Source organism: Lepidochelys olivacea (assembly GCF_965140295.1).
Source record: "Lepidochelys olivacea isolate rLepOli2 genome assembly, chromosome: 4".
Lineage (NCBI taxonomy): Eukaryota > Metazoa > Chordata > Testudines > Cheloniidae > Lepidochelys > Lepidochelys olivacea.
The window spans coordinates 8,432,883-8,459,588 of NC_140414.1; the positions used below are offsets into that span (position 1 = coordinate 8,432,883).

General features: G+C 46.3%; 1 protein-coding gene across 8 annotated transcripts in view; it reads right to left on the bottom strand.

The window, feature by feature from the left end:
* The window catches only part of SPMAP2L (sperm microtubule associated protein 2 like), a 59,749-nt gene that overhangs the window by 26,493 nt on the left and 6,550 nt on the right, over nucleotides 1–26,706 (bottom strand). For 4 of the 8 annotated variants that reach the window (XM_084627168.1, XM_084627163.1, XM_084627161.1 and 1 more), the window contains 5 exons: nucleotides 21,558–21,588; nucleotides 17,593–17,649; nucleotides 12,510–12,638; nucleotides 9,077–9,214; nucleotides 5,054–5,174 (listed from right to left, as the gene is read on the bottom strand). In XM_084627168.1, the coding sequence (XP_084483294.1) occupies nucleotides 5,054–5,174; nucleotides 9,077–9,214; nucleotides 12,510–12,638; nucleotides 17,593–17,649; nucleotides 21,558–21,588 (476 nt within the window). Of the gene's footprint in view, nucleotides 1–5,053; nucleotides 5,175–9,076; nucleotides 9,215–12,509; nucleotides 12,639–17,592; nucleotides 17,650–21,557; nucleotides 21,589–24,542; nucleotides 24,678–26,706 lie in introns of all 8 variants that reach the window. The other 4 variants (XM_084627164.1, XM_084627165.1, XM_084627162.1 and 1 more) reach the window with 4 other exon arrangements.

The window sequence follows — 26,706 nt, forward strand, 5'->3', positions numbered from 1 at the left end:
GGAGCCACAGGCAATTGAAAGGAAGGACCTTAGATAATGGTTACAGTGGTGCGTTCACAATTCTGTGCTCAAGGGTGGATAAACAGCAACCATAGGAGGAGAATACAGGGATTATAAGTGAAGAGAGAAAAGGGGAAGTCCTTCCAAAGTTTGTGTGTGCGAGTGTACCTGGTAGCCAGCCAACCTGCTCAATGGAAACTCGCCAGGGGTGCCCCAGGCACACAAAGGCTAATCTATCAGAGCCATGTTAGTCTGTATCCACAAAAGCAACGAGGAGTCCGGTGGCACATTAAAGACTAACAGATTTATTTGGGCATAAGCTATTTTGGGCACACACTAATCTGTAAGGCAAGAGAAGCAAGGGGGGAATAAAACACTTCACACAGTATAGATGGCATGGAACTGCTTAGTCTGCAGGCCTGCAGCCAGCAGGGAAAAAGCCTGGGAAAAGTGCATCAGCAGGCCCAATGGGCCCCAGGGGATCCAAGTACGGTAAAGCCATTTCTCACCAGATGTACAAGGTACTTGTCCTGACATCAGCCTTTCCACTCGCCTCTCCACCACAATGCCAAGCTCTTTCTGGTCCACCAACCGCTGTACTGTATTACTTTCCCAGAGCCTCACAGACTTCGATCCTGCTACTCTTCCCCTGGGTCCTACTCTCTTGTCCTGCACTTTACCCTCAGCATTTAACCTTTCTGGCCATGTCTCCAGGCAGGCTACAGCAGGCTTCCTGCTCCTCTCCAGCTGTGAGCACTGCTCTCACCCCTCTCGCTGTGTGTGCGGCTTGATCACATCCCAGCCAGCTCTGGCCCCCACAGTAGAGGACCTGGCAGTGTGGTGGAGGAGAGGATGGAAGGTCTGATGTCAGGCACCTACTTCGTACACCTGGTTTGAACCGAGGCCTATTGGACTCGAAGAGAGGGGGCTGACAGGACTCCCGGGAAGGTAAAGCCACCTGGCATTCACTGAGCTGCATCCATTGTCATGGGCATACATGTGCTAGTATAACTGTAGACATTGATCTGGGGGGTTAGGACTGTGCTTCATTGACAATAAACCTGACCAAGTGCCTTGCCACCTTGTCGGATCTTGTGGTCATTGAGCATTCTGCTCGAGGTCTGCTGTGCCAGCTACCTGCGCAGAGCTGGGATGGCATATGGAGGAAACACACGCAACCAAACGTCTAACTACACTGGGGACCCCAACCACTGATCTGTTAAGTAAATGAGCTGCCCTCTGTAGGAATCACGATCTAACTTGGCAGAAAGCTATGAGTTAGGGAACCCTCTAGTACCTACCCTGCAAATTCCCACAAAGTTTGATGAAATTTGGACCCGATGAATTGCCAGCAAGGGGGGCCCCATGTGAATTTTAAAAAAGAAAATGGGGAAACATGACAATAGGTGCTGGGTCACTTTTAACCATTACTTGGCTTCCAATTTGCCATTGCTTAATATCACTCTTTTCATCAAATGCTTGATTCATTTTTTGCTGTTCTGCGGCTTGTTATGCTGCAGCAGCCCCTTGGACCATACCCAACCAGTGTTTAAGATTGTTTATCCTGATTGTTGTTGCCATTGCTTTTACAGTTTCCCAATCTGGGGGGTATAGCAAGTTTCTCCAGCCATGCATCGGTCTGCCAAAGAGCACCTCAGAAGGGCTAAATCTGGTGCAATTTGGACGGCTCCGGATTCTCACATGAACCCATGGTAGCACCATATCCCAATTTGTTCCCAACTCACTGCACACTTTGGATAATTCAATTTTAAGAGACTTGTTCATTCTTTCCACCTGCCCTCAGAGGATGGTAGGGAATGTGCAAAGGTAGGGGAATACCAGCCCATGTACCCATGCTCTGGAATACTTCCCCAATGAATGCAGGTCCATTATCAGAATCAATACTGTGTGGTAGTCCCCATTTGGGGAACACTTCCGTCATCAGCATTTTAGCAGCTGCAGGGCTATCTTCCTTCCTGGTGGGAAATGCCTCTACAAATAAAAATCTGTTCTTTCTCAGTGTGGTGAGCAATGGCCCCACAAAATCCACCTGCAAGGGACTCTTTAAAGCCTGGTGCATTAGTTCTCCCCACCTTTTCCTTCTAGCAGGGCTTATCGGGAATATATCTGGTATTCATCTATTCAAGAAAATAATCGTGTAATCCCTCATATATATCCATCTATAAACCTGTACTACTCTATAAAGTATAAACACAATACACTTATAACCGTGACCAAAGCCCTTCTCATCTATCACCAATTAAGTAGAAAGGCCTTCTCATGTCACCCAAAAGTTATCAAAAAACAACTCTAAACCCCACACATCAGTCATGGTCCCACGCCTAACACTCCCAGGTCCACCATAAGGAACTAAAAAAAATTAAAAAATAAAATCTGTCTATCAGTCGTACGAGGGAATGTGCAGATTATGGGACAGATGAGGCATGAATGTGTGGATGGTAAAGTAAGGTGACTACATAACACTGTTTAGTCCAATGGGTCATCTTCAGTCCATGAATTATGCTTTTCCAGGACAATCAATGGGTGAACATCCTCCCCATAAAAAGAGAAAAAGTGGGGGCATGTGGTAGAAAGAGAGTCTGAGACATAAGCCCTTGTATCAGAAGCCTGGAATAAGGCCTGAGGCCTGGGCTAAAGTTGTGATCAAAGTCAGGCTGTGAGCTAGGCTTCACTGAATCTGGCAAGAACAGGACTGATATTGCAGAAACACACATTCCGAAGAGGTGCTAGGCACAGGACACTCACACAAACACATTCCAGAAGGGTAGTACCGGAACAGCACCTCAATACCAGCACGTTCCCTAACGAGAACAGGAACACGCTGACCCATCTTAAAGATAAGGTCAGGATGACAGCATGATGGACAGAGATGTTTTGATCGAACTGTGTACAAGGTGATGGGTGGCACCTAACTACGTCAGCGGGGCAATACGTAACTTGTTTGCATTGAGGTATAAAATGGAGTCTTGGAGGAAGTGTCTTTGGTCAGCCAAGGGGATAGTGGAAAGTCCCGCCATTCATTGACCTGGTCCATAACCACGGGGCATACATGTGCTAATGTAACTAGACACTGATCCGGGGAGCTAGGACCATGCTTCATTGACAATAAACCCGACCAAGTGCCTTTGCACCGTGATGGATCTTGTGGTCATTGGGCGGTTTGCTCAAGGTCTGCTATGCCAGCTACCTGTGCAGAGCTTTGACAGCATACAGAGGAAACAAACACAGGCAAACATCTAACTACATTTATAACTATACGTTGTGGTAGCACTGAGGAGGCCCAGTCATGGACCAGGACCCCATTGTGCTAGGTACTGTACAAACATAGAACAAAAAGACTTAATCTAAGTGTAAGACAAGAGACAACAGATGGACACAGACAGACGGGGGAGTGCAAGGAAACAAAGACAATACAGGTCAGCATCATGGACAGTGGACTTAGCACACCAGCGACCTGACCTTTGTCAGGTTTTTTTGTATGCTTCATGGAAAAGGAGGGCGGTGCAGGATGCCAGTGAGGTGGCTTGGTGGGTATTTAGGGGAGCTCCTCCCAAGAGGGAGGTACAGCATGGGAGGAAGCACAAAGAAGCTTGTTTGACAATTTAGCAAGTAGAGTTTTGCAAGATCAGCCAGGGGACTTTCGGGGACATGAGTATTGTACTTGTCTTCTTTTGCTGGCCACATTGTATCTGGGAAATAGAGAGAATGGGATCTGTCATTTCAGCCAAATGTTGTTCTTGGCATTCACAGCTGGCATGAAGTAGGCAAACACCTGCATCCAAAAATATAAACTGGATATACATGTTCCCTCCCAGACAGCCCTACTGCTACACAACAGAAGTCACTAAAGAGAGGGAGGCATTGCTTTTCTAGAATACATCTATTTTTCAGCTACGACAGGAAATACTGTGACAAAGAAATATATTGACCATCAACAATCCACCTATTGCACAAAGCATCCAGATTTTTGTGGCTAATGGGATTCATGGTTGTTATTGTTTTTTTTATTTTAGCCAGCTGATTGAAATGAAATGATATGAAATGAAATCACTGAACTACACCCAAATAAAATTCACAGAAGCTATGTGAGCAAAATGCAGAAGTAGGTTTCTCCCTGTGTTGTAATAGTGCGAGATGTGGCAATGGCCTGCAATATCCTTGGAAGACCTTACTGAATTAAGTTTAAGTATCTTTGCGGTCCATTATATTAAATGCAAAGGTTATTATCGTGGGGCAGGATAGTATGTAACCTCTCTGGGGGCAGGGCAGCTGTGATGTGAGGCGTGAATGATCAAAGGACTATACTGAACAATGTGCCAGATGAGAATGGGCAATTGTGAAGGGGATTTCCTGGGAAATGCCTCGGGGGAGGTGAATGTAAATTCCCTGTCTCCAGTTACGCAAAAACCAAGCTTTTTGAAGCTCCATGCTGAGGAGTGGGCTTTTGTTTCACCTGTTACATGAGGCCAAGATCAAAGGCCCAAGCTGTATACAGGAAAGAGTGATGACTCCCCTTTTACAGTTACAGTGTGAGACCTATAAGTTAGCCAGTTTTAATCAATTTAATGTGTGCCATGTTAATTTTGTATCATATTTTTTTTAACCAAAATGTCATGCAGTACCAAGTCAAAACCCTTACAGAAGTTTACGTGTATTCTGTCACCCCTATTATCTTTATCAACCAACCAAAGCAATAAAAAAAAGACATCATGCAAATGGGCTACCATTTAAGTCACCACTAAAATACAAGAAAAAAGACACTTTAAAAATGGCATCAGTTAGTATGGCTAAGCAGCCACGGCAGGTCTGGCAAACTTTCTTAACCTAGTAATTAAAAAGCATATCAAGCAACTTCTGCCCCATCTCCTGAACTGGTGGGACCATCCAGCTGTTTCTGTAGTGCAAACAGGCCATCGTGTCTATTCCGGGGCTAACCTCGGGCTGCAGCAACCAAAGTGAATCTGTTGCTGAAAGCTGATACAGGGAGGAGCAATGGTTCCCCTTTCCCAGTTTGGCTGAACATCACCATCACCTTTCTGTCTAGCTTGAAGCCTGGATGCACTGATTTCGGACAGGCAAGTTCTTGAACTCGCTGGGAAGCCTCACAGGTGAGCGCAGCTGTTGGCACGGGCCACTCCGGAGAACTACGAGGCCTAGAGAAAAACACAAACATGCAATATGGACAGAGCTTCAGGGCGTTCCCAGAATAGGTTTGTTTATTTGAATTAAACTAGACACATTGTTGCAGAATTATTGTAGTTGTTTGTCTATAAGGATTGTGGTGGTAATGCTGTAACAACCAGCCCTAAAACTGGTTTTCATTTAATGCCTGGTGTAAATAAAACCAAACCCATAGAGACAATGTAACTTAAGGAGTACATGAAAATATCTGGAGTAGGTGTGTGCTTGAGGGACCCGTCACCCTGCTAAGCAGTGAGCTGGGTGTGGAGGCCCCACTCCACATGGACATGGGTCCAGTGTGAAAGGTCTAGTCCTACCCCACCAGCCCTGATTGAATTGGGGGGGGGCGGAGAGGGGAGCTGGCCCCAGAGCTCTGCTGGCTAAGGGATGGCTGGCTTGACTCCCTGAAGCCAACCTACTCCCCACTGGAGGAGGGGAATGCCACTCCAGAGCAGGAGCTCTGCCTGCAGCCCTGGCAGGCTTTGGGCCGATCGGTGGGCACAGGGGTGGGGCTGGAGAAGACTGTGGGGTTAGGTGGGGAGCACATGTTGCTGCGGGAGGGAGCAGGACCATGTACAGCCTGGCCCTGCAGGCTGGGGGTCAGCCCAGGGAGCAGGTTGGGGGCATGGGCACAGCAAGGCTGAAGGCACAACCTGGATCCAGCGAGGAGCCCAGTGACATGGAGATGGACACCAGGCAATGCAGCAGAAACCAGGATTCACCCTCCCAGCTCACACCCAACCAAGACCCTGGCCTGTGCTGCCAGGGGCAGGAGGTGCCTGTCCTGGGACTGGAGCTGGAGGTCAGATGGACTCTTATTTGGGCTAGTGAATGCTGATCTGTATTCTCAAGTTGCAGTGGGGGAGGTTTAGATTGGATATTAGGAAAAAAATTTTCACTAAGAGGGTGGTGAAACACTGGAATGCGTTACCTAGGGAGGTGGTAGAATCTCCTTCCTTAGAGGTTTTTAAGGTCAGGCTTGACAAAGCCCTGGCTGGGATGATTTAACTGGGAATTGGTCCTGCTTCGAGCAGGGGGTTGGACTAGATGACCTTCTGGGGTCCCTTCCAACCCTGATATTCTATGATTCTATGTCTGGGCTCTGGGGACTCAGTACTCCGTGCTCTGGCTGGAAGCAGGATGAGAGACTCACCACGGGCCCACAAATGGTCTCTTGTGCTATTTCAGGGTTTGTCCTGCCCCCATAAAGCCACTGACGTGATAGCTGAGTGCAGCCTTTATTTCCGGCTGCCTCCCCGAGGGCTGTTGAGGGACCCAGGGGTTGGGAGATTAGCAGGGTTCTCTCAGGCATGAGGCTTGGGATCTGGGGTCCACATGATGAACCAGGGGTGCTCCACCCTGAGACTGAATTGCCTCACATTACAGAACTGGGAAGCAAAGTGATTTGTTGCTCTCTTTGTTACCTACGTTACTAAACCCTCCATCACCGCGTGCCTCGCCATGATGCAAAACCATCAGCTCTACACCAAAATGTGGTCTAAGCCACTTTGTACATGAATATTTAGCTGCTCTGGTGCAGAACTCCAGTGGTCAAATGAACGAAGGGAACTAGGGTGACTGTGCAAATGAGATCAAAAGAGCCAGGGAATTACAATGAGCTGCTGTGTGGACGAGGGGAAACCCTGCCATCTCATTCCTCTCCCCGTCACAAAGCAAGGGGGACACACTCCATGTTTCAGGTCAAAGGCTGGGAACATTTTTTAACGAAATGGGGGAAGGGGTGCATTTTCACTCAGTGAAGAAGCAAAAGGCGGCAGCTGAAAATAAGGAATATGGGCATTCGAAATAGACCTGAAGTGGTGCCCAAATCCCATTGACTTTCACCTAACGACTCCAGCTCCCAGCTTAAAGGTGCATGCAGTGTACGACCTGGTGCTGCAAAGTTGGTGATGGACAGTTGCTAGTAAACTGCCTTCTACTTTTGATTGTCTGTTTCCCTAGCACACTCTGCCTCTGCTTCTCTTGGGAGACCCCATAAATAGGGCCTTCCTTTTTTTACACTGCAAATAACTTGCAGCCTGGTTAGCCCATCTCTCTGTGCTGAAAAACAGATAAGCCATTCAGGACTGCACTTTGCAGGGGAAAGCTCTTAAGAATTCTATACCTGTCCCCCAGCTGCTACCCTAACTGGACCCAAAGCAGAGAATTCTTATGATCAGGTTCACCATTTCTGATGGTTTCTGTCTACCCAGAGCTTGATAGTGGGGCCATCACAGCAGAATCTGTCTCTCCCCAAGAGTTATAACCAAGCCCAGGGCTTAATTTGTTTCCCTACTTCCCCAGAGGAAGTCAGGCAGTTTCCTTTCTTCTTTCCTTTTCGTCTTTTCTCCTCCCCCTACCCACCCCTGCCCCCCCTCCACTAGCTCTTCTCCCCTTTCTCTCTTCACCTCATTTTCCTCCTCTTCCTCTTTGCTTGAAGTTATACCAAACAGGTGAGTTATACCTCTTCCTCTTTGAGGAAGTTATACCAAACAGGTGAGTTTCACATGTCCTTCTGAAGGCAGCCAGATTAGTGGTCACTCATCTCCTCAGCCCTGCTCACACCATGTCTCCCACTCTCACCAACATCACCCTCAAGCCTGACAGCTGCACAGATGTTGAGGAACGCAGCTGCTAAGGGAGGTTATGGTCACACAGGGTTTGTCTAGACAAGGAAAAGAAGTGGACATTAGGCCAGGGGAAGAGCTGTTTGGAAAAAAGGAGGTTGTCTCCCCATGGAAAGAACATTCATTTTCATCTAATTTTCCATAGAATAATTAGATTTTTTTTGTCCAAAACTGAAAAAATTCTATATGGAAATGTGGCCACGGCACCCCATGGGAGGTGTAGTTCAGATGCCTCCTGCTCCCTTTCTCCTCCACTAGTTGGGCTCCTTGGTTGCACCAAACCTCCCTTTTTGGAGGCGGGAGGCAGTGTACCATGGAGTCCTTGGCCATGGTACACCTTGGGAGATGCAGTCCTACCAGGGCGCCTGGTAGATAAAGAAGAATGGAGACATGAGGGAACAGAACTACAATGCCCATGAGGCACCACTGCAACATTTCCAAATTGAAACACTTCCACTTCCGCCATTCTGGTTTTTGGCAAAACAATACATTTTTTCAGTGGAAAGCTTTTTGCAAAAAACTTCATTTTGTCAAAAACCCATTTTTATGTAAAAAAACCCAACAGTTTGGATTGACTATTTTCAGCCTGCCCTAGTCAGGGGCAGCTAATATTTGTTAGCTAAGCCTGACCTATCCTCACCTCTTTTCCTAATCTAGCCACGCCCAGAGAGAAAGGCACTCTCTTAGACCCTATGGTCAGTACTATGGAGGGTCTTTTCCATCAGGATTATGCTTTGAATATGACCCAGTGTTCTATTCTTTTCATCAGATGAATACGTGTTTATGGTAAATGTATCCTTGTCTCACATTTATAACCCTTGCCTATTCCAAGTACACCACCTATTTTGCCCTTGGAGTCATCATAACATAATGATGTGCTCTCTAGGATGGTTCGCAATCATTTTCAAAGTGTGGAGTTTGTTGGCCACACAAATACAGAAACTTTCAGCCCTCCCATTCACATCTATGCAGGCAATGTGAGGAAAGCACTGCATGTAACTTATATGCTTAGCTTCTTTCAACCCAATTTGGCAGCTGGAAGGAGGCAAGTCCACACGATGATAGCAGCCAGCTAGCTGCAGATCATCAGCAAGTGCCACACAGAGCACAGCACCTCTGCTCTCCCCCTTTTTTGGTTCTGTTCGTTTTGCTCCTACTCCAACCAGACAAACTGCTTTTGAATGCTCATTATGCTGAAAACCCACCTGAAACATGTGTAGCACAATAAGAGCTGTGTCATCTTTTACCTTTGTTTTAAGTACACTGTTTGGTATTTTTTAGGTTCTGCCAACTTCAATATTCGAGGCGACGGTAAAGCTAAATCCATCAACGGTGGGCGCTGCCAGATCTCTGACATCCGGCCACAGCTGTACAGGAAGAGGTGCCTTTGGGAATGTCATGGAAGAAGTAATGAAGAGAGTCAGCCAGGACCATAACCTCATTAAAACAGTGACAACAAGCATGCATGGCCAAACCAGGATAACTTAAATCCATACGCAGACATTCCACATGCAAAAATCCACATTTCTGTACTCAAACTAGGTACAATGCATAAACAAATGGGTACTTGCACATGGGATTACCTGATTTGGCCATGCAAATACCTGCTTGCTTGCATGCACAAAGGAGTGTGTGTGGGAGGAGTGAAAATGTAGTCCTTTCTATGGGCAGTTTTAAGAAACTACTTCATAATACAAATCCCACAATATCTCTGAAGCATGTAAATTAGAATCAGTCTAAGTATAACATTTAATAACATATAGAACTGTTATAGCTCCTTTCATGTCAGGGTCTCAGAAGCACGGAATTAATTTAGCCTCATAACAATCCCCTTGGCAGGTGGAGTCAGGATGATTATCCTCACTGTACGGATGGGGAAAATGAAACACAGCGAGGTTTGTTCAAGGCCAGTGGTGGAGATGGGACTACAATGCGGTAGTCCAGATACCCAATTGTTTCTCTGTAATTCTCACCTCACCTACCATACCCACTTTACTTAACACTGGCATTTTGTTTTGTATTTGTAAATCAGTGTTTTATATTAACTCTGAGTAGGAAAGAGACAAGAAACTAGTGGCAATGGCAAGAGAGAAACAAATACAGTTGTATTGTCATGACATCCCCAATCCTTATTCTGGCTACTGAGCATTATATTCAACAGCACAAGAAATGCAGAGACACTTTCTCATGGGTGTAATGGCTCCTCAGGGGCTAGAAATCTACTCTACACCCTGACAGAGCTTTGACCTAGTCTCCTCACCAAAACCACCCCCTCCAGTAATTATTTCAAAAATGAATTGAGACTTATAAGCACTTAGAGAAACCTTCCGCTAAAAAATCTCCAGTTATCCCCCTGGGATCTACAAAGCATCGGGGACAGTGAATCTTTAGGAAGGGACTGGTGAATTAATTCAATGATTAGCACCTGATAAGCAAAAAATATTGTTTATTCTGCTGTGACTTTATTGAAACTGCTACCAGAGAACTGCAAATTTGGGCATTGTCCCCCTGGAACAACTTTGAACTACATAACCGTACGGCCAGTTTGTCCCCGGCTTTGCCTTATTCCATCAAATCCATAAGTTATGAAAAACAATGATCATCTGGAGAAGGGAGTTTCCATTGGTTTTTTATGACAAATACAATTGGCAGATGTTAATGAAACTGAAGATTCATTACCTCAATATAACCAATAGTGATAATAATCATTCACCTACACCTCAAGATGGGCATTTTAAGTATGTACATGGCTTTGTGATCAATCCTATTTTGAAAGAGGAACTAAATAACACTGCTCAGTAATAACACTTGTTAGGGCCTGTTTTCTTCTTGCAAGCTGTTGGCAGTGGGTTGGTTAATTTGTTGCCTTACAGCCACATTCCTTGGACAATAGTGTGCTCTCATCTATGCCCTCATTTGGTGTACTGGCTCCTCTTTGATATCATCACACGCAGTCTGGTATGTTAACAAAACTCCATGCTACAAATTCAACCCTATTAATTCATATATCTTTCCATTCTCTTCATCAGCATGTGACACAGGGATGTTTGTTGAACACAGGGGGAATTTACACAATGTAGACGATTTGCTGAAGGATGCATATGCCATTATCTAGCATTATCCTTCTTCTCATGGAAGAACAGGGCCATGAAGGAGAGAGGGCTATGGTCTAGGAAAGCACACAGGGCCTTGCTTCCAAGGGTCTCAGCCATGGGGCATCAGACAGCATGTGCAAGACAGGACAGTTGTGGCTTGCTGAAGGCTATTGGGTACAGGGGCCTGCAGACCAGGGGAAATGGAGAGGTCAAAGACAGCGCCAACCCTGTGCAACTTAGCAAGTCACTATAGAGAACCCTGGGCTCTTACAGTGGTGGGGAGAAGGAAGGGGGAGTGGACAGCAGGTCCAGAGCTTCTGCCCAGGCAGTCCTCCCACCTGGCCCTGCAGACCAGCTAATGAATGATGCAGCAGGACTCTGCTCCTTCTACCCTCAAGCTGCTGGATCGTTATGCCTTTGAAGTGGCAGTGCATGTGGGACAGATAGTTGAGTAAATGGGTGAACAGTGAAGGGGTGATAGGTTGGGCGGAGGACAGTGCCACATAAATCCAGGTCTAATGCTGCATAGGATACAGGGCCTTGCATTGGGGCCAGGGTGTAACAATCCACACCCACGCACATTACACAGACACAACCACCACCAGTCAAATGTCATACAACACCCGGCGTTCCGTTCCAAAGCCACACGCCATGTGGAAACCAAGATCAAATTGGCACTAGACTGAACCTGGTGTCACTGGAATTCTAAGATGACAAATTGTTGCTCCAGCAACAACAGCTTCCCTTTACGTGAGTCATACCCTTCTCACAGCCCATCAGCAGCTCCACCCTTCTACCTAATCCCTGTATTGCCTGCCAGGTTTTGGAGGGAGCCTGAATTAAAACTGAAATACAATTTAACCTTCCCAATTTCCCTTTGGAAATCAACCTGCTCCCAGTTTTTGGAACAAACATATATTTAGGAGGAGACTATATTATGAAGAACCAAGATTTTCTATTATGAAAAATCGGGATTTTTCAGAAGTGACCAGTGATTTGCTGACTTGTGTTTGGGTGCTCAACCTGAGAAAACCTTAAAAGGGGGGCTTGATTTTCAGAAAGTGCTGAGCACCTGCCCTCTGAAAAAATGAGACTCCTTAAAGTGTCTCAAATTGGCCACCTGAAAATGGAGGCACCCAGAATCATTAGTCCTATGTTGAAAATCTCAGCAACATTTAGTGACCAGAACAACCACAAAGATGAAATAGATGGGAGCCATTGAAAAAACATTCTATGTAGAGACATTTATAATAAATGCTTTACACTTCTGCAGCCCCTTTTCATCCAGAAAATTGCAGAACTCAGCCAAACGTAGAGAGACCTTAAGATGGCAAAACTGAACAACTGCTTTACTCAGTAGCAGCTCTGCTGAGCTGATCTCAGAGGGAAGCTGTTCATGGTGGATTGGACTACAGTCATAATGTGAAAGTGCAGAAACTTCTGCTTTCTTCTCCTGTTCTAGATTCACCTCTGTACAGTTGTCATGTCTTTATTTGTATTGATTATTATCAGTAAACCCTGAGCTGTTGCATTCATTAGTGAATGTTTTCCAACAGAAGGAAGAGCGCTCCTGAATACAACCAACCTGCGCTGAAGGTTACCATCGAAAATTTTCTTGGGTTTGGCCAGAGACACAATTCTTGGCGTTGGCTGAGCCGTCAAAGCACTCAGGGAGAGGGGCCAAATTGTCTGCTGGTTTCCCCATTCTAACCTACTGTTAAAACAGGGAATAAAAGGGAAACAAAATTCACGGTTAGATGATCACTAAACTAAGCTTTGCATTGAGCCTCTGATGCTCTTCCAAATTTGCAAAACAACTGAGGAGCAACGTGCATGTTTATTGGTTTCAACCACTGTCGCTGCACAATGTGAGCAGCCCTCTCAATGACATTCCTGAGGAACAGCATGACCTGCTCCATCCCACCATCCCCAGCCAGGTCCACTTTCAGGAGAGGCCATCTTCCATCTCCCAGACCTTAAACACACTGGTAAGGGTGGTTGATAAGTCTCCCTTTGCTCTCCTCCCAACTGTCCAAAATGTGCAGGGGAACAAGAACTGGCCAGGCATGACAAGAACTGGCAAAATGCACAGCCACCCAAATGGCAGGTGAAACTTGAGGACTACTGTAATCCTGACCACAACCGGAGCTAAATTAACGTGTAGGCACTACATATTCAGGGCCCTGGATTGTCTTAGCCTGACCACAGCTGCTGTGGGTGAACTTTGGCCTGGTCTACAGTACGTGGTTATTTCGGAATTAGCCGAGTTAATTCGAAATAAAACTGATTCCGTCCACACGACCAAACCAGTTTTTTTTATTTAAAGGGCTCTTTAATCCGATTTCTGTACTCCACCTCAGCAAGTGGAGTAGCGCTAAAATCGAGATCACAGTTCTGGGTTACAGGTACCGTGGACACAATTCAACATTATTGGCCTCCGGGAGCTATCCCAGAATGCTCCCTTGTGACCACTCTGGACAACACTCTCAACTCCGACGCACTAACCAGGTAGGCAGTAAAAGCCCCAGGAACTTTTGAATTTCATTTCCTGTTTGGTCACCATCAGCACAGTCCACTATCACAGGCGACCATGCAGAGTCCACCATCACAAGAGACCATGCAGTCCCAGATTCGCAGACTAGCTCCAGCATGGTCCGAATGGGAGGTACTGGATGTCATCACATTTTGGGGAGACAAATCTGGTTTTTTTCCAAAAAAAAAAAAAAAAAAAAAAAAAAAAGCAAATACTTACGCTGCAGTCTCCAGGGCCATGACAGAAAGAGGCTACTCCAGGGACAAAGAGCAGTGTCGTACAAAAATCAAGGAGCTCAGGCAAACGTACCAAAAAGCCAGGGAGGCGAACGGGCACTCTGGGTCACAGTCCCATACATGCTGCTTCTATCGTGAGCTGCATGCAATTATGGGGGGTGACGCCACCACTACCCCACCACTGTCCGTGGACGTCTGCAAGGGGGGAGTTGCATGGAGCGACGAGGATGAGTTATTGGAGAATGAAGAGGAGGAGGACAGTACACAGGGGGCAAGTGGGGAATCTGTTTTCCCCCCTAGCCAGGAACCAGTCTTAACACTGGACCCAATAGCCTCCCCCCACTCCCAAGGCGGGCTCCTGGAATATGACCCTGGAGAAGGCACTTCTGGTGAGTGAGAGCCTGATCGGAGCCACGCAGTGGGGGGAAACCCAGCTGCGCTGGGCTGTTCGCATTTAGTTTAAAGGGCTCATCGCTGCTCAGAGCCTCATCGGAGCCACGCGATGGGGGTGTGGGGGCAGCTGGGGGGTGTTGTGTGAAGCAATCATCCCAGAGAGCCCGCAGGCCCTCCTTTGATATGGCAAACCCACCAGGCATTGCTTGCTATGGGAAAGGGGGCCTGGCAGTTTGAAAGCATTGAAATGAATGCGGAAGAAGCAGAACCCTGTGTGCCCCTAGGGCTTACCATGTCTGCCTTCAAGCTGAATTCTGTTGCCCAGCCACATGTGATGGCTTACTCACACCAAAGTGTCAGGCACTTCAGCATAAGAGGCAAAATGCGACCTTGTACAGAAAGAACATGTGCTGTGTACTATGAATTGCTTGTTTCGCTGAGAAAGAGTGTCCCCTTTGTTCTCTAAAATGTATCTTTTAAAATACTACCCTCCCTTTTTCTCCTCCCGCAGGTGAAAATGTTTCGACGCAGCCCCTATCTACTCCGTCCCAGAGGCTGGTCTAGATTAGAAGGTAGAAAAAACAAACTCGGGACGACATGTTTGCCGAACTCATGCAGTCCTCCCGCACGGACAGGGCCCAGCTGAATGTGTGGAGGCAAACAATTGCAGAGTCCCATAAAGCGTTAAATGAACACGAAGAGAGGAGGGACGTGCATGATGAGAGCAGGCAGGATGCTATGGTCAAGCCCACGGGGGAGCAAACTGACATGCTCCACTGTATGGTGGATCTAATGCGGGAAAGACAGTAGACCACAGACTGCCACTGCAGCCCCTGTATAACAGCCCTCCCTCCTCCCCAAGTTCCATAGGCTCCTCACCCAGATGCTCAAGAACACGGGGCGGGGGGCGGAGGCTGCGGGGACCCACACACTCAACCCCAGAGGATTGCACAAGCAGCAGAAAGCTGGCATATCCAAAATTTTGATTTGCTTTCCGGACTTGTCCTTCCCTCCTCCTCCACCCCCCTCCCTCAGTACCCCCTTCCCCAGTCTATCTTCTGATTTCTCTCAATGTGTTGTGCAACAAATAATAAAGAACGGTTTTTAAACAATTGTGACTTTATTTCCTTTCATATATATAGGGGACAGGTAACTTGAAGAGAAACAAACACAACTGTCATGCCGTACCCTGGCCAGTCATGAAACTGGCTTTCAAAGCTTCTCTGATGAGCAGCGTGCCCTGCTGCGCTCTTCTAATCGCCCTGTTGTCTGGCTGTGCGAAATTGGCCACCAGGCGAGTTGCCTCAACCTCCAAACCCACCATAAACGTCTCCCCCTTACTCTCACAGAGATTGTGGAGCACACAACAAGCAGCAATTACAATTGGAATATTGGTTGTGCTGAGGTCTAACCGAGTCAGTAAACTGAGCCAGCGCACTTTCAAATGTCCAAAAGCACATTCTACCACCATTCTGCACTTGCTCAGCCTATAGTTGAACTGTTCCTTACTACTGTCCAGGGTGCCTGTGTACAGCTTCATGAGCCATGGCATTAAGGGATAGGCTGGGTCCCCGAGGATAACTATAGGCATTGCAACATCCCCAACAGTGATTTTCTGGTCTGGGAAGTAAGTCCCTTCCTGTAGCTGTTCAAAAAGACCAGAGTTCCTGAAGATGCGAGCATCATACACCTTTCCCGGCCATCCCACGTTGATGTTGGTGAAACGTCCCTTGTGATCCACCAGTGCTTGCAGCACCATTGAAAAGTACCCCTTGCAGTTTACATACTGGCCGCCCCAGTGTTGCAGGGTCAAGACAGGGATATGAATTCTGTCTATCGCCCTGCCGCAGTGCATTAAAGCCATCCACTATGACGTGCACATTTCCCAAAGTCACTACCCTTGATAGAAGCTGGTCAATGATTGTGTTTGCTACTTGCATCACAGCAGCCCCCACAGTAGATTTCATAGAATCATAGAATACCAAGGTTGGAAGGGACCTTAGGAGGTCATCTAGTCCAACCCTCTGCTCAAAGCAGGACCAATCCCCAATTTTTGCCCCATATCCCTAAATGACCCCCTCCAGGATTGAGCTTGCAACCCTGGGTTTAGCAGGCCAATGCTCAAACCACTGAGCTATCTGTCCCCCGCTCCATTTGCCCACTCCAAACTGATTCCCAACTGACGGGTAGCTGTCGGGGGTTGCAAGCTTCCACAGGGAGATGGCCACTCACTTCTCAACTGGGAGGGCTGCTCTCATTTTGGTGTCTTTGCGCTTCAGGGCAGGGGACAGCAAGTCACAAAGTTCCATGAAAGTGGCCCTACGCATATGAAACTTTCGCAGCCACTGGGAATCATCCCATACTTGCAACACTACGCGGTCCCACCAGTCTGTGCTTGTTTCCCGGGCCCAGAATCGATGTTCCACGGCATGAACCTGGCCCAACACCACCATAATCTCCCAATCGCCACATGCTGTGCTTCTAGGAATGTCTGCATCCCGGTCCTCATCACTATCGTAATCGCGCTGCCGTCGCTTCCTCGCCTGGTTTTGCAGGTTCTGCACATACTGCTGGATAATGCGCAAGGTATTTACAATGGCCAAAACTGCAGCGGCGATCTGAGCTGGCTCCATGCTTGCCGTACTATGGTGCCTGCATGGGTAATCCTGGAAAAAGGGCGTGAAACGTAGGAGAGCAGAGTGGCAGCGGAAGAGGTGCTGTTCAGTTCACGATAGCGGAAAAATGCGGGAAATGGTTGTCTTCTGTAGCTTTCATAGAGACGGGAGCCCAGGACAGACAACATGGAGAAGCTTGGTAGCGCGGCAAGAGCGGGAGAGCAGAGTTGGCAGTGGAAGCTGTGCTGCTCAGTTCACAATGGCTGAGCAGAGTTGGCAGCGGAAGTGGTCGATGAGGAAGAGAGAGTGTAGATACTTATAGAGATTACATAGAAAGACGAGAGGAAATGCGAGGTGGATTCATAGTACCAGAAGAGAAGTGGTGCACCATACTGCACCATCTGCCGAAAGCAGTATGGCGTCTGCACGCCAAAAAGGCACAAAACGATTGTCTGATGTAGCTTTCATGGAGGGAGGAGCAACTGATGACACGCACCCAGAAACACCTGCAAGAATGTTTTTGACCCATCATGCACTGGGAGCTTAACCCAGAATTCCAATGGGCAGCAGGGACTGCGGGAACTGTGGGATAGCTACCCACGGTGCACCGCTCCAACATTCAATGCTAGCCTCAGTACTGTGGCCATACTCCGCCGAATTCACGCGCTTTAGTGGGGACACACAAGACCGAATGTATAAAGTCACTTCAGAAAATTCAAATAGAATAATTTCGAAATAATTTTGTACTGTAGACATACCCTTAGACTCTCTAGCACTGTAAACAAAAAGTCATATTCTTTTGTCTTTCCCAGATGTCAGATGGAGACAGCTTACCAGTGTAGAAGAAACCCAAAGCCCATACAGCGTAAGCTTTGTACTTTTTCCACTAACCTACTATAGTTCTCCCAAGCTGCTTTAGGCTTCTTTGGTCTTGCTAGTTCTCTGATCCTAGTAAATGCAAATCAAGGTTACATAAGCAATTAAACTCAGAGGCTGTTAAAACAAGCATAGAGCAGGCGTTACAGTATTCTGAACCTTAAATAATTCTTGAGTCACTCAAAGATTTTCATCATGAAGCCAACGTGACAAAAGAACATTCATTCATTTTTTTAAGTAATGGGCCTGGCTAATCATTGTCTCTATAACTTTACCTATCTTTTCAGTACATATATTGACGTAAGAATTCTTTCCCTCTCAGTCCAGTTTCTCCTTTGCTCAGTTCTCTGGTGAACTCATAATCCAGTTTTTTTCTGTTACAGTAGTCTGCTGTCTGGGCCAGAATTGCGCAGAAAAATTCAGGATTAAGACTTCAATGCAGAATCAGTGTGAGATGGGCCGATGTGGAAGCACTTTTTATTGTTTTAATACTGTGATATTAATACACAAGGACTAGGAGCTCAGAGATTCTCCCAGCCAACACAAAAATAAACAGAACAAGCACCACACAAATGTGCATGCATTATTATCATCATGATTATTAAATAACACCATTCACACAGTGCTTTACAAGTATAGATTAGGTCACATTCCCTGCACTAAGCTGCTTACACTTTAAGATCAATTTATTACATTACTGTTAATATTAATGTTGTTTGCTTGTTTCCGCTAGTACCTACAATGTGCAAGGCACTGCAGAAACACACAAAATGCATGGTCCTTATCCCAAAAAGCTTCACTGTAAAGAAGGTAAGATGGTTACATTGAATTATCAAGAATTCCCAACAAAGTATTGTCTGTCTCTGTTTATACAGTGTCTGGAGCATGGGCAGGCACACTTGACTGGTGTTTGCGGTTGCAAGATTAAATATTCAGACTGCATATCCAATCAGGGGAAGGGATACAAACAATTGATTTAGCAGTTCAATAGTATTTGCAAGGTCTTTGAATTAGAATCAGACTAAGTCCTCTGTCAACAACCTCTTTGCTTGTTGGAAGTTAGTGGCAAAAGAGTCTAATTAAATAGATGAAGTGCCATCAAATTCTTCCTCCTTCTCCATGAGTCCCATATTTCATATGTTGACATCCTTGGTGTCTATTCAACACTTTCTCCAGGCAGGAAGGGGGCTGGTGGCTTCCCTTTACTTTGTGACACTTCCCTTAGCAATTGAACAGAAATAGGTGTATAAATTATGCACTATGGGCCTGATCCAACACCCACTAAAGTCAATGGTGTCACTGGGCGTTGGATCAGGCCCTCCATTAGCCTGGCAATGGGAACACAGCCTGGTGAGGGGGTGGGGCTGGAGCAGTGTCTGAGAGATGCTGGTTAAGAATGCATGTACTATGTGATTATGCTATTGGGTTCTCTTAAGGGCACGTGGCCTGTCAGGGTTCCTTCCCCACTCTGAACTTTGGGGTACAGATGTGGGGACCCGCATGCAAGACCTCCTAAGCTTATTTTTACCAGCTTAGGCTAAAAACTTCCCCAAGGCACAAATTCCACCTTGTCCTTGAACAGTATGCTGCCACCACCAAGTGATTTAGACAAAGAATCAGGGAAAGGACCACTTGGAGTTCCTGTTCCCCCAAAATATCCCCCCCAAACCCTTACGCCCCCTTTCCTGGGGAGGCTTGAGAATGATAACCTAACCAAATGGTTACAGAGTGAACACAGACCCAAATCCCTGGATCTTTGGATACTGAAAAAAAAAATCAATCAGTTCTTAAAAGAAGAATTTTATTTAAAATAAAAAAGAAAAGGTAAAAATCCCCTCTGTAAAATCAGGTTGGAAGATAACTTTACAGGGTAACAAAAGATGCACAAAACACAGAGGAAACCCCTCTAGCCTTAGTTTCAAAGTTACAACAAAACAGGGATAAACCTCCCCCCAGCAAAGGGAAAATTCACAAGTTGAGAAAACAAAGATAAACTAATATGCCTTGCCTGGCTGTACTTACAATTTCTGTAATATGAGAGACTGGTTCAGAAGGGTTTGGAGGACATGGATTGATGTCCAGTCCTTCTTAGTCCCAAGAGCGAATGAACACAGAAACAAAGAACCCAAAGAAAAGCGTCACCCCATCCCCTCCCCCCGATTTAAAAGTATCTTTTGTCCCCATTGGTTCCTTTGGTCAGGTGCCAGCTAGGTTATTTGAGCTTCTTAACCCCTTACAGGTAAGGAGGAATTTTAGGCTACCCCTATGGTTATGACACAGCCTGATTTGAAACTGCTGAGAACTTCTTGCAAGATGCTGAGCACAGTAAATTCTCCCTGAAGTCAGTGGGAATGGGGGAGCTCAGCCTCTTGCAGGAAGTTGGAAAGATGCCTGCAATAGCAGATTATCTTTTAGGCAGTCTATTGTTGTTTACTTGATGCAAGAGGCAAGATAATGGACTGTGCTAATTATACTTAAGCTCTACCATCCTCACATCATGTACAAACTGCTTTCAGAAAGATCAGCACAACTCCCATGAGCTTCAGAGGGATTTGCTCATGAAACTCTGGTCCTGTGCCTTCAGCTCATGGCAGAACATGTCCAGGTATGGCCTTGTCTTTTAAGGATCCGAGCATCAGTTTCATTTTTTAACTCCCAGTCAAGTTGTTCTACAATGGTCTTTCCCTGAGAAGCAGCAAGGGGCCAATTAAAATTTTATATAGAACTATTTTTAGTTCCAGCCTTGTCACAGCATAAATTTAACAGTAGATAAAATCGTTTACTGAAAATGAGATTATTACTGGGCATCCTCGCAGCAGAAGAGGCTCATTAGTATCTCTCTAATCTTTACTCATCCACAATATAGTACGTTGGCCTAGATCCATTTTCTAACTATGTCCAGTGGATTATAAGGAAAGTCTGACTGTAATACTTTATGTTTTCCTAAGAATCAAATCACCTCACAAAGTATGTTCTGTGCAAAGATTCTTCTCAAGAAGCATGAAAAACACCAAGATGACCTTCTGCTTGTATGCTGTTTGTTAAAAATGACAGAATGGCTGTAATTTACATCTCACCTTCAGTTTGAAATGTAGACACTTTAAAGAAATAAGTTAAAAGTATTTTCATGTCCCACTCCTGCCCCTGAATTCCACTCACAATTTTTGTGGTTTTTATGAATCACATTTTCCTGTTTTTAAAAAAATGTCATTCTCTCCTCTGCTGTCACGTGAAAGACTCCCACAAACAGGAGAAAATGACTCTCTGAAGTCCCAGCCCAGCAAATGATTTAAATAAGTCTGTAACTTTAAGCACATGAGCAGTCATATTGACAGGAGAAATAATGAATTTGACTATACCGGTCTAGTATTTGGGATTTTTTACAAATTAAAATAAATAAGCCCAAATCCTCTGCATACAATGAATGCATTTCTATTCTTTATGTGGGCATTATAATCAAAACTAGCACATCTCCAGTTTTGTATGCATGGGAATTTCTGGTAAGAGATTCTTCTAGTTGAGACAGAATAGTCTTTTACATTAAACCTCCTGGATTCACAGGTTGCTCTTTCACAAGGCGCTCAGGGTCAGCGCCACATACCTGCACACTATTACAAGCATCTATATCATGGAATGGATTTATTTTTTGCAGGTGATACACTGAAATAATGTGAATAATTTCCCCTACATTATTTCTTGTAATAACCAGTTGACACAGACCTCCAAAAGCACATCAGCGTTGTAAGAAATGTTGTTGTGCCATCATAACTGATTTACTCATTCAAGTTCCCTCATCTGCAGGAGACATTTCCTCCTGATATTTATGACATTAGCCCCAGCCCCATGAATCCCCTTGGAGCCAGGCCTGCAGTCCACACTCAGGCAAAGCTCCCATTAGGTATGCTGGGAGCTCTGTCTGAGTGAGGAAGAGGACTTATGTACTTGCATTTCCAGATGCCTGCCAGGTTATTTTTTCTTACCTGTCACTTGAATATGAACAGAAGTAAGAAACTGCAAAGAAAACAAAAACAAAGTGGGTATTAAAAGGCTGGATAATGCCTGCATTCTGTGCTATCATTTATTTGCATTCATTGTAAGTAGATGACTATACTTTATTCTCTATAAAATAACTGGCAAGGGAAAAGAAGCATGTCCAACTACTTAAGCCTTAGTTATCGGACAGCTTTGGGTATGTTTTCCTAGTAGTTATCCTGAATGTAACTACAGTGCAATGTACACATCATCTCTCACACTTCCCTGTGATTAATTGTTGTAACAAAAAACATTCACATATTTCTTTGAACCATGCAACTGTAAGCAGGGTCTGAATGAATACTTCCCTGACAGCTAGCTGGGAGAGGAAGAGACCATGGATATGTTTATGTAAATACAGTTTGCTCCTGTTCTGTTTACATATTCATCATTTACAGCTGTGTCAAAGGATCAACTTTGGCTGGTGTTGGGTACAAATGATCTTAGCACTGAATGCAGGGGTAGTGAAGTATGGTTACCAATGTGGTAATTATTATAGGAATACAGGAAAGCAGGACTGTGCTTAACCCAGTGGTTCTAAGACTTTTGTATTGGTGACCCCTTTCACACAGCAAACCTCTGAATGCGACCCCCCCCTTATACACTAAAACTTTAAAAAAATATTTAACACTATTATAAATGCTGGAGGTGAAGCGGGGTTTGGGGTGGAGGCTGACAGCTCGCAACCCCCCAGGTAATAACCTCGTGACCCCCTGAGGGGTCACAATCCCCAGTCTGAGAACCCCTGGCTTAACCTGTCCCAAATGAGGGGGGGCACCCTCAGTTGAAAGAACCTCATTAAGCAGGGGCTCGAATGTCAGAGCCCTATGAAAGTAAAAGGGGTGGGGACAGGAGTCCTGGTGTCATGGTCAGGAGGCTGCACAACTCCCCACCACATCCCAGGGCTCCTCTCTAAACTGGCTTAACCTGTTCTTCTTCACTGTTCAAAGAATAGAGCTAAATAGGCTTCATTAGGAGCCTCTTTTTTTATTTTAAATGCTCAATCAGAGCTGAAACCAGTTGAGGTAGGACTATGTTTCTGCCCTGCCTGCTAACAGCTAAAATCACTGAGAGCTGAAATCACTTGAGATGGGGCTGTGTTTCTGCCCAGTCTGCAAAAGAACCAAAAATCACTGAGAGACTGATGTGCAGAGGTCACAGCAGAGAGGCAGAAGGTGACTTACAGTCAGCTGGCAAATGAGTGATCAGCAGGGTGGCGGCAGAGAGGCGTGACAAGCGGCCCACAGGGGGCGGTGGAGGGGCTTGAAGAGCGGTTGGCAGGGTGGCTGGTGGAGGGGTGCGGCGAGAGCAGGTTGCCAGTGAGTGGAGTGAGTAAGATGCCTCTTTACCCCCACCCGGGGGGGAGGTGAACTCTGCAGATGCACCTCTGAACTCTGGTCTGCACTGACCAAGAACAGCAACTGTGAGTGGGGTGCAGAGAAGGGTCGGGAATTTGAAAGGTACTTTTGGGTTGCTGGACGTAAGAACCTGAGGAGAAAAGGACACTGCCCAACTTACTTGGGGGTGGGTCTTTTATTCATGGTTTATGTTTATGAACCCTGTTTGCGGTGTTTTCCCAAATTAACTCCTGAATTACTTCCCTCTTTTTATTAAGTTTCTTTTCTACACTCAGACTCTGTGCTTGCAAGAGGGAAAGTATTGCCTCTCCGAGGCACCAAGGATGGTGTGTAAATTTCCCAGGTTAAGGGTGGGGGCGCGAGCCGGTTCTGTGTTGCATCAATGGAAAGGAGCCCCGAGATATTGAACCCAGCCTCGGTTGCTGCTGGCTCCACCTAGCAAAAGGGTTACATGCAGGGGTGAAAGTAACTCAGGACACTTACCGGAACGGGGCCAGGGCGGGGGGGGGGGGCAAAAGGGTGGGGACCTCAAAGCGCAGCAGGGTCCTTTGCCGCTGCTGCGCTTTAATGTCCCTGCCCCTTTTGCCTCCCCTAGCAGCAGCTCTGCCAGTACGGACCCTACCAGCAGGGAGAGGCAAAAGGGGTAGGGACATAAAAGTGCTGCCATGGCAGCGCTTTAATGGGGGCTGGGTACGGGCGGTGTGGGTTCTTAATGATAAGCCGTACCAGCCCGTTCCGGCTCACTTTCAACCCTGGTTACATGAGCAACAAGGGGAAATTATCATTGGATGTAACGGTAATGTACAAGTCCTTCTTTGGCTAAGTCTAATAATCTATTATGTGCTTTAACTAAAACTTCAAGGGAATTTTTCAGAGCCTTAGGTAAGCAGTATTATATAAACTGTACAAGACAAAGTACAAAAGGAATAGTGCCATTTTCAGAACTGGGATGCTTGAGAAACAGGAAAAATCCAGGGCCAATGATGTATGTTGTAAAGGCAGAAGTGAAGCAAATGATACCATACTTGTGTAATTATTGGGAAACAATGCATTATGAGGACCTCAACAGAAGCAAATCTGCAGATGGTGTGAGTTGTTATAATTAATTTCTTCAGACACTATTATTTCAACACCACTACTGGAGTCTTTATAGCTGAGGCTCTCATTTGTTCCACATCCTTTTAATCTGCTACCAAACACTATTTTTTACAAACTGATAAATATCAGCTTTAAATATTCATTCCAGGCAGTAGCCTGGCATGTAAGAAGAGCAAAGCAGGAGAAAAGAGCTCTGGTATTGCAATGGTGGGATTTCTTTGCAATTCCTAGCTGATTTCTACACCATTTAAGCTGTACGTTAAAAGGAAGTTGCTAACCCTTTCTTCTACAAAGACAACTTTCCAAATGCACTTTTGCACAATTAAGCCAGCCTTGCAGAATCTGTGCCCAGCTAGACAATTGCAACAACAAAACATGTAAACTGTTCCCCCACTTCACTCAAATGAGAGGTTTACTTAATTATTTTCCTGAGATCACTACAGTGCTGGAATCAGGTGTTTTTAAAAAAACACTTACCTTTCCCTTTGGAGACCAACAACCATGAATCACTGCTTGGGAGGCATGAGTGCCATATCACTCTCCCTGCTTCTTCCATCTACGCTTGTGATGTCGTACTATTCCCTGTAGCCCAGAGACTTGGAAAAGTGATGCCTAGGTTATGACCACAGTATTAGCAGACTAGTTGCAGACAGAGCGTTGTGATATCCAGTCTCACAGGCTTGGAGAGCAGAACTGGGTCAGGATTTCCTCCCACTTACATGAACAATGATGATTATTTCTATCGAGGTGGCACCAAAGGACCCCAGTCAAGGATCAGGGCCCCGTTGTGCTAGGCGCTGTACAGGTGAATGACTGCATATGTGTTCCATGTGGCCCAAAGACAACTGATATGGACGTAGAGGCAAAGTGAGGACAGACACATGCATGGAATTAAACGGCAGGCCGCAACTTTTATTAAACAAGAAAGGGGCGCTACCCACCCATCACCTATACCAGGCATTAAATTGGGGGTTACAGGGCTCCTTACCATATAGCCCATAACGAGGCTCTCCTCAGCCCACTCCCCAGGACTCAGTTCTCTGAGTCCTAGCACCCTCCCCCGCATGAGGGGGACAGATGGTGCAGCAGGATAAGGATCTCGGCCCATGTCGGCCACAAGTCCTGATCTCAGCCCACAAAGGCCACAAGGACTCATCTTATCACATAAGCCCATCACCCAAATCCCAGATATTTTACCTCTAGAAACCATTCATTTTGTTCTATTAATCGCACTGGAAACCAGTCGCAAGTTGTGATGAGTAAACACCAGCACCTCAGTACTGCAGTTAGGTGCTAAGCACGTTCCTATTCAACCCACTGTGGCTTGCAGGTGCTGCAAAGAAGGCCAAAAAAACCTCTCTGATCCTCTGCCAATTGGCCTATGGGAGAAAAATTCATTCCAGACCCCCTAAACAGGCAATTGGCTACACCCACAGCATCGATCAGGCCAGGCTCCCACTCCTAGTTCAGGGGGTAGGGTGGGCTGCTGGAACGGAGCTCAAAGAGGCTCCACGTGGCTCCTGCACCCTGGGAAGTGGGGAATGCTGGCCAATCAGCACCCCTCTCCTCCAGCTGGCCAATAGATGGCAGAGACTCCGGGGGAGGGGCTACCTATCGTCCCTTGGCCCATCAAGTTCCCCCACCTATTGTTGTGGGTGGTGGCATTTCACACCATCAAGGAAACCTAAAGTTCAGAGAGGAGACTCGTCCTTATTGCACCTTGTTGGCCACGACGTATGCATTATCCTAGGGAGATGAGGTCCCTAGACTTGCTTTTGTGGCATTCAGCATTAATGTCCCTTTTTAATTAATTTATATAAGCGGTCAACCCTCCCGTCAGAGAATCCTCTTACACCTGGGGAATTCTCTGCCAGTCCTTCCCAGCCAGAATCTGTTTTCTCTGCTGAGCAGCTGGGAGTAGCCAGAGCTATATGTTTTACCTAGAAACTGAGGACAATTGATATGGAAATCAGAGAGAGATAATCAACAGGGAGGGAGCCCTGCAGAGGTTCTCTCATTTCTGCATGGTCGCGTTCCAGAGCAGAACCTCACTTCAACAGGGAAGTGTGTTGTTGAAAACAGATTCTGGCTGGGAAGGACTGGCAGAGAATTCCCCAGGTGTAAGAGGATTCTCTGACGGGAGGGTTGAGGGAGGCAGAACCGTTCCTGCACCAGCTGACCTTGTTAAGAACTTTACGTAAAAGCTGTAATGCTTGAGCAAGCCCCAAGCAGCTATAGCTTCTGCTGGGGCTGGCTGGCACTGGGCTAAGACACCACTTGGGCCCCATTCCCCCCTGCACTCAAGCAAAGCTTAGGGGCCGGGGAGGGGGAGAGAATCCTGCCAATTGTTTTTCTAACTGCCAGCTCTGCACATTCCACTCGGATCCTAAAGCCAAAGTGGGCTCTTTCTGACGGCTGCATCATCCTCAGTCAGCCTCTGCTGCAGGGAGCACGACCAGTGTGCAAGTAAAATCAGCCAGGTGCCCAATTCTGTGAGCAGGGCCATCCCCAGGGTGGGGGCGAAGCTGGATGGTCCAGCATGGGTGAGGAATGAGTGGCAGGGTCATGCTGGATTGGGGAGTGTCCTGTGACTGAAGAGATGAGGGTCGGTGACTGGAGTGGGTTGAGAGTCTGTGAATAT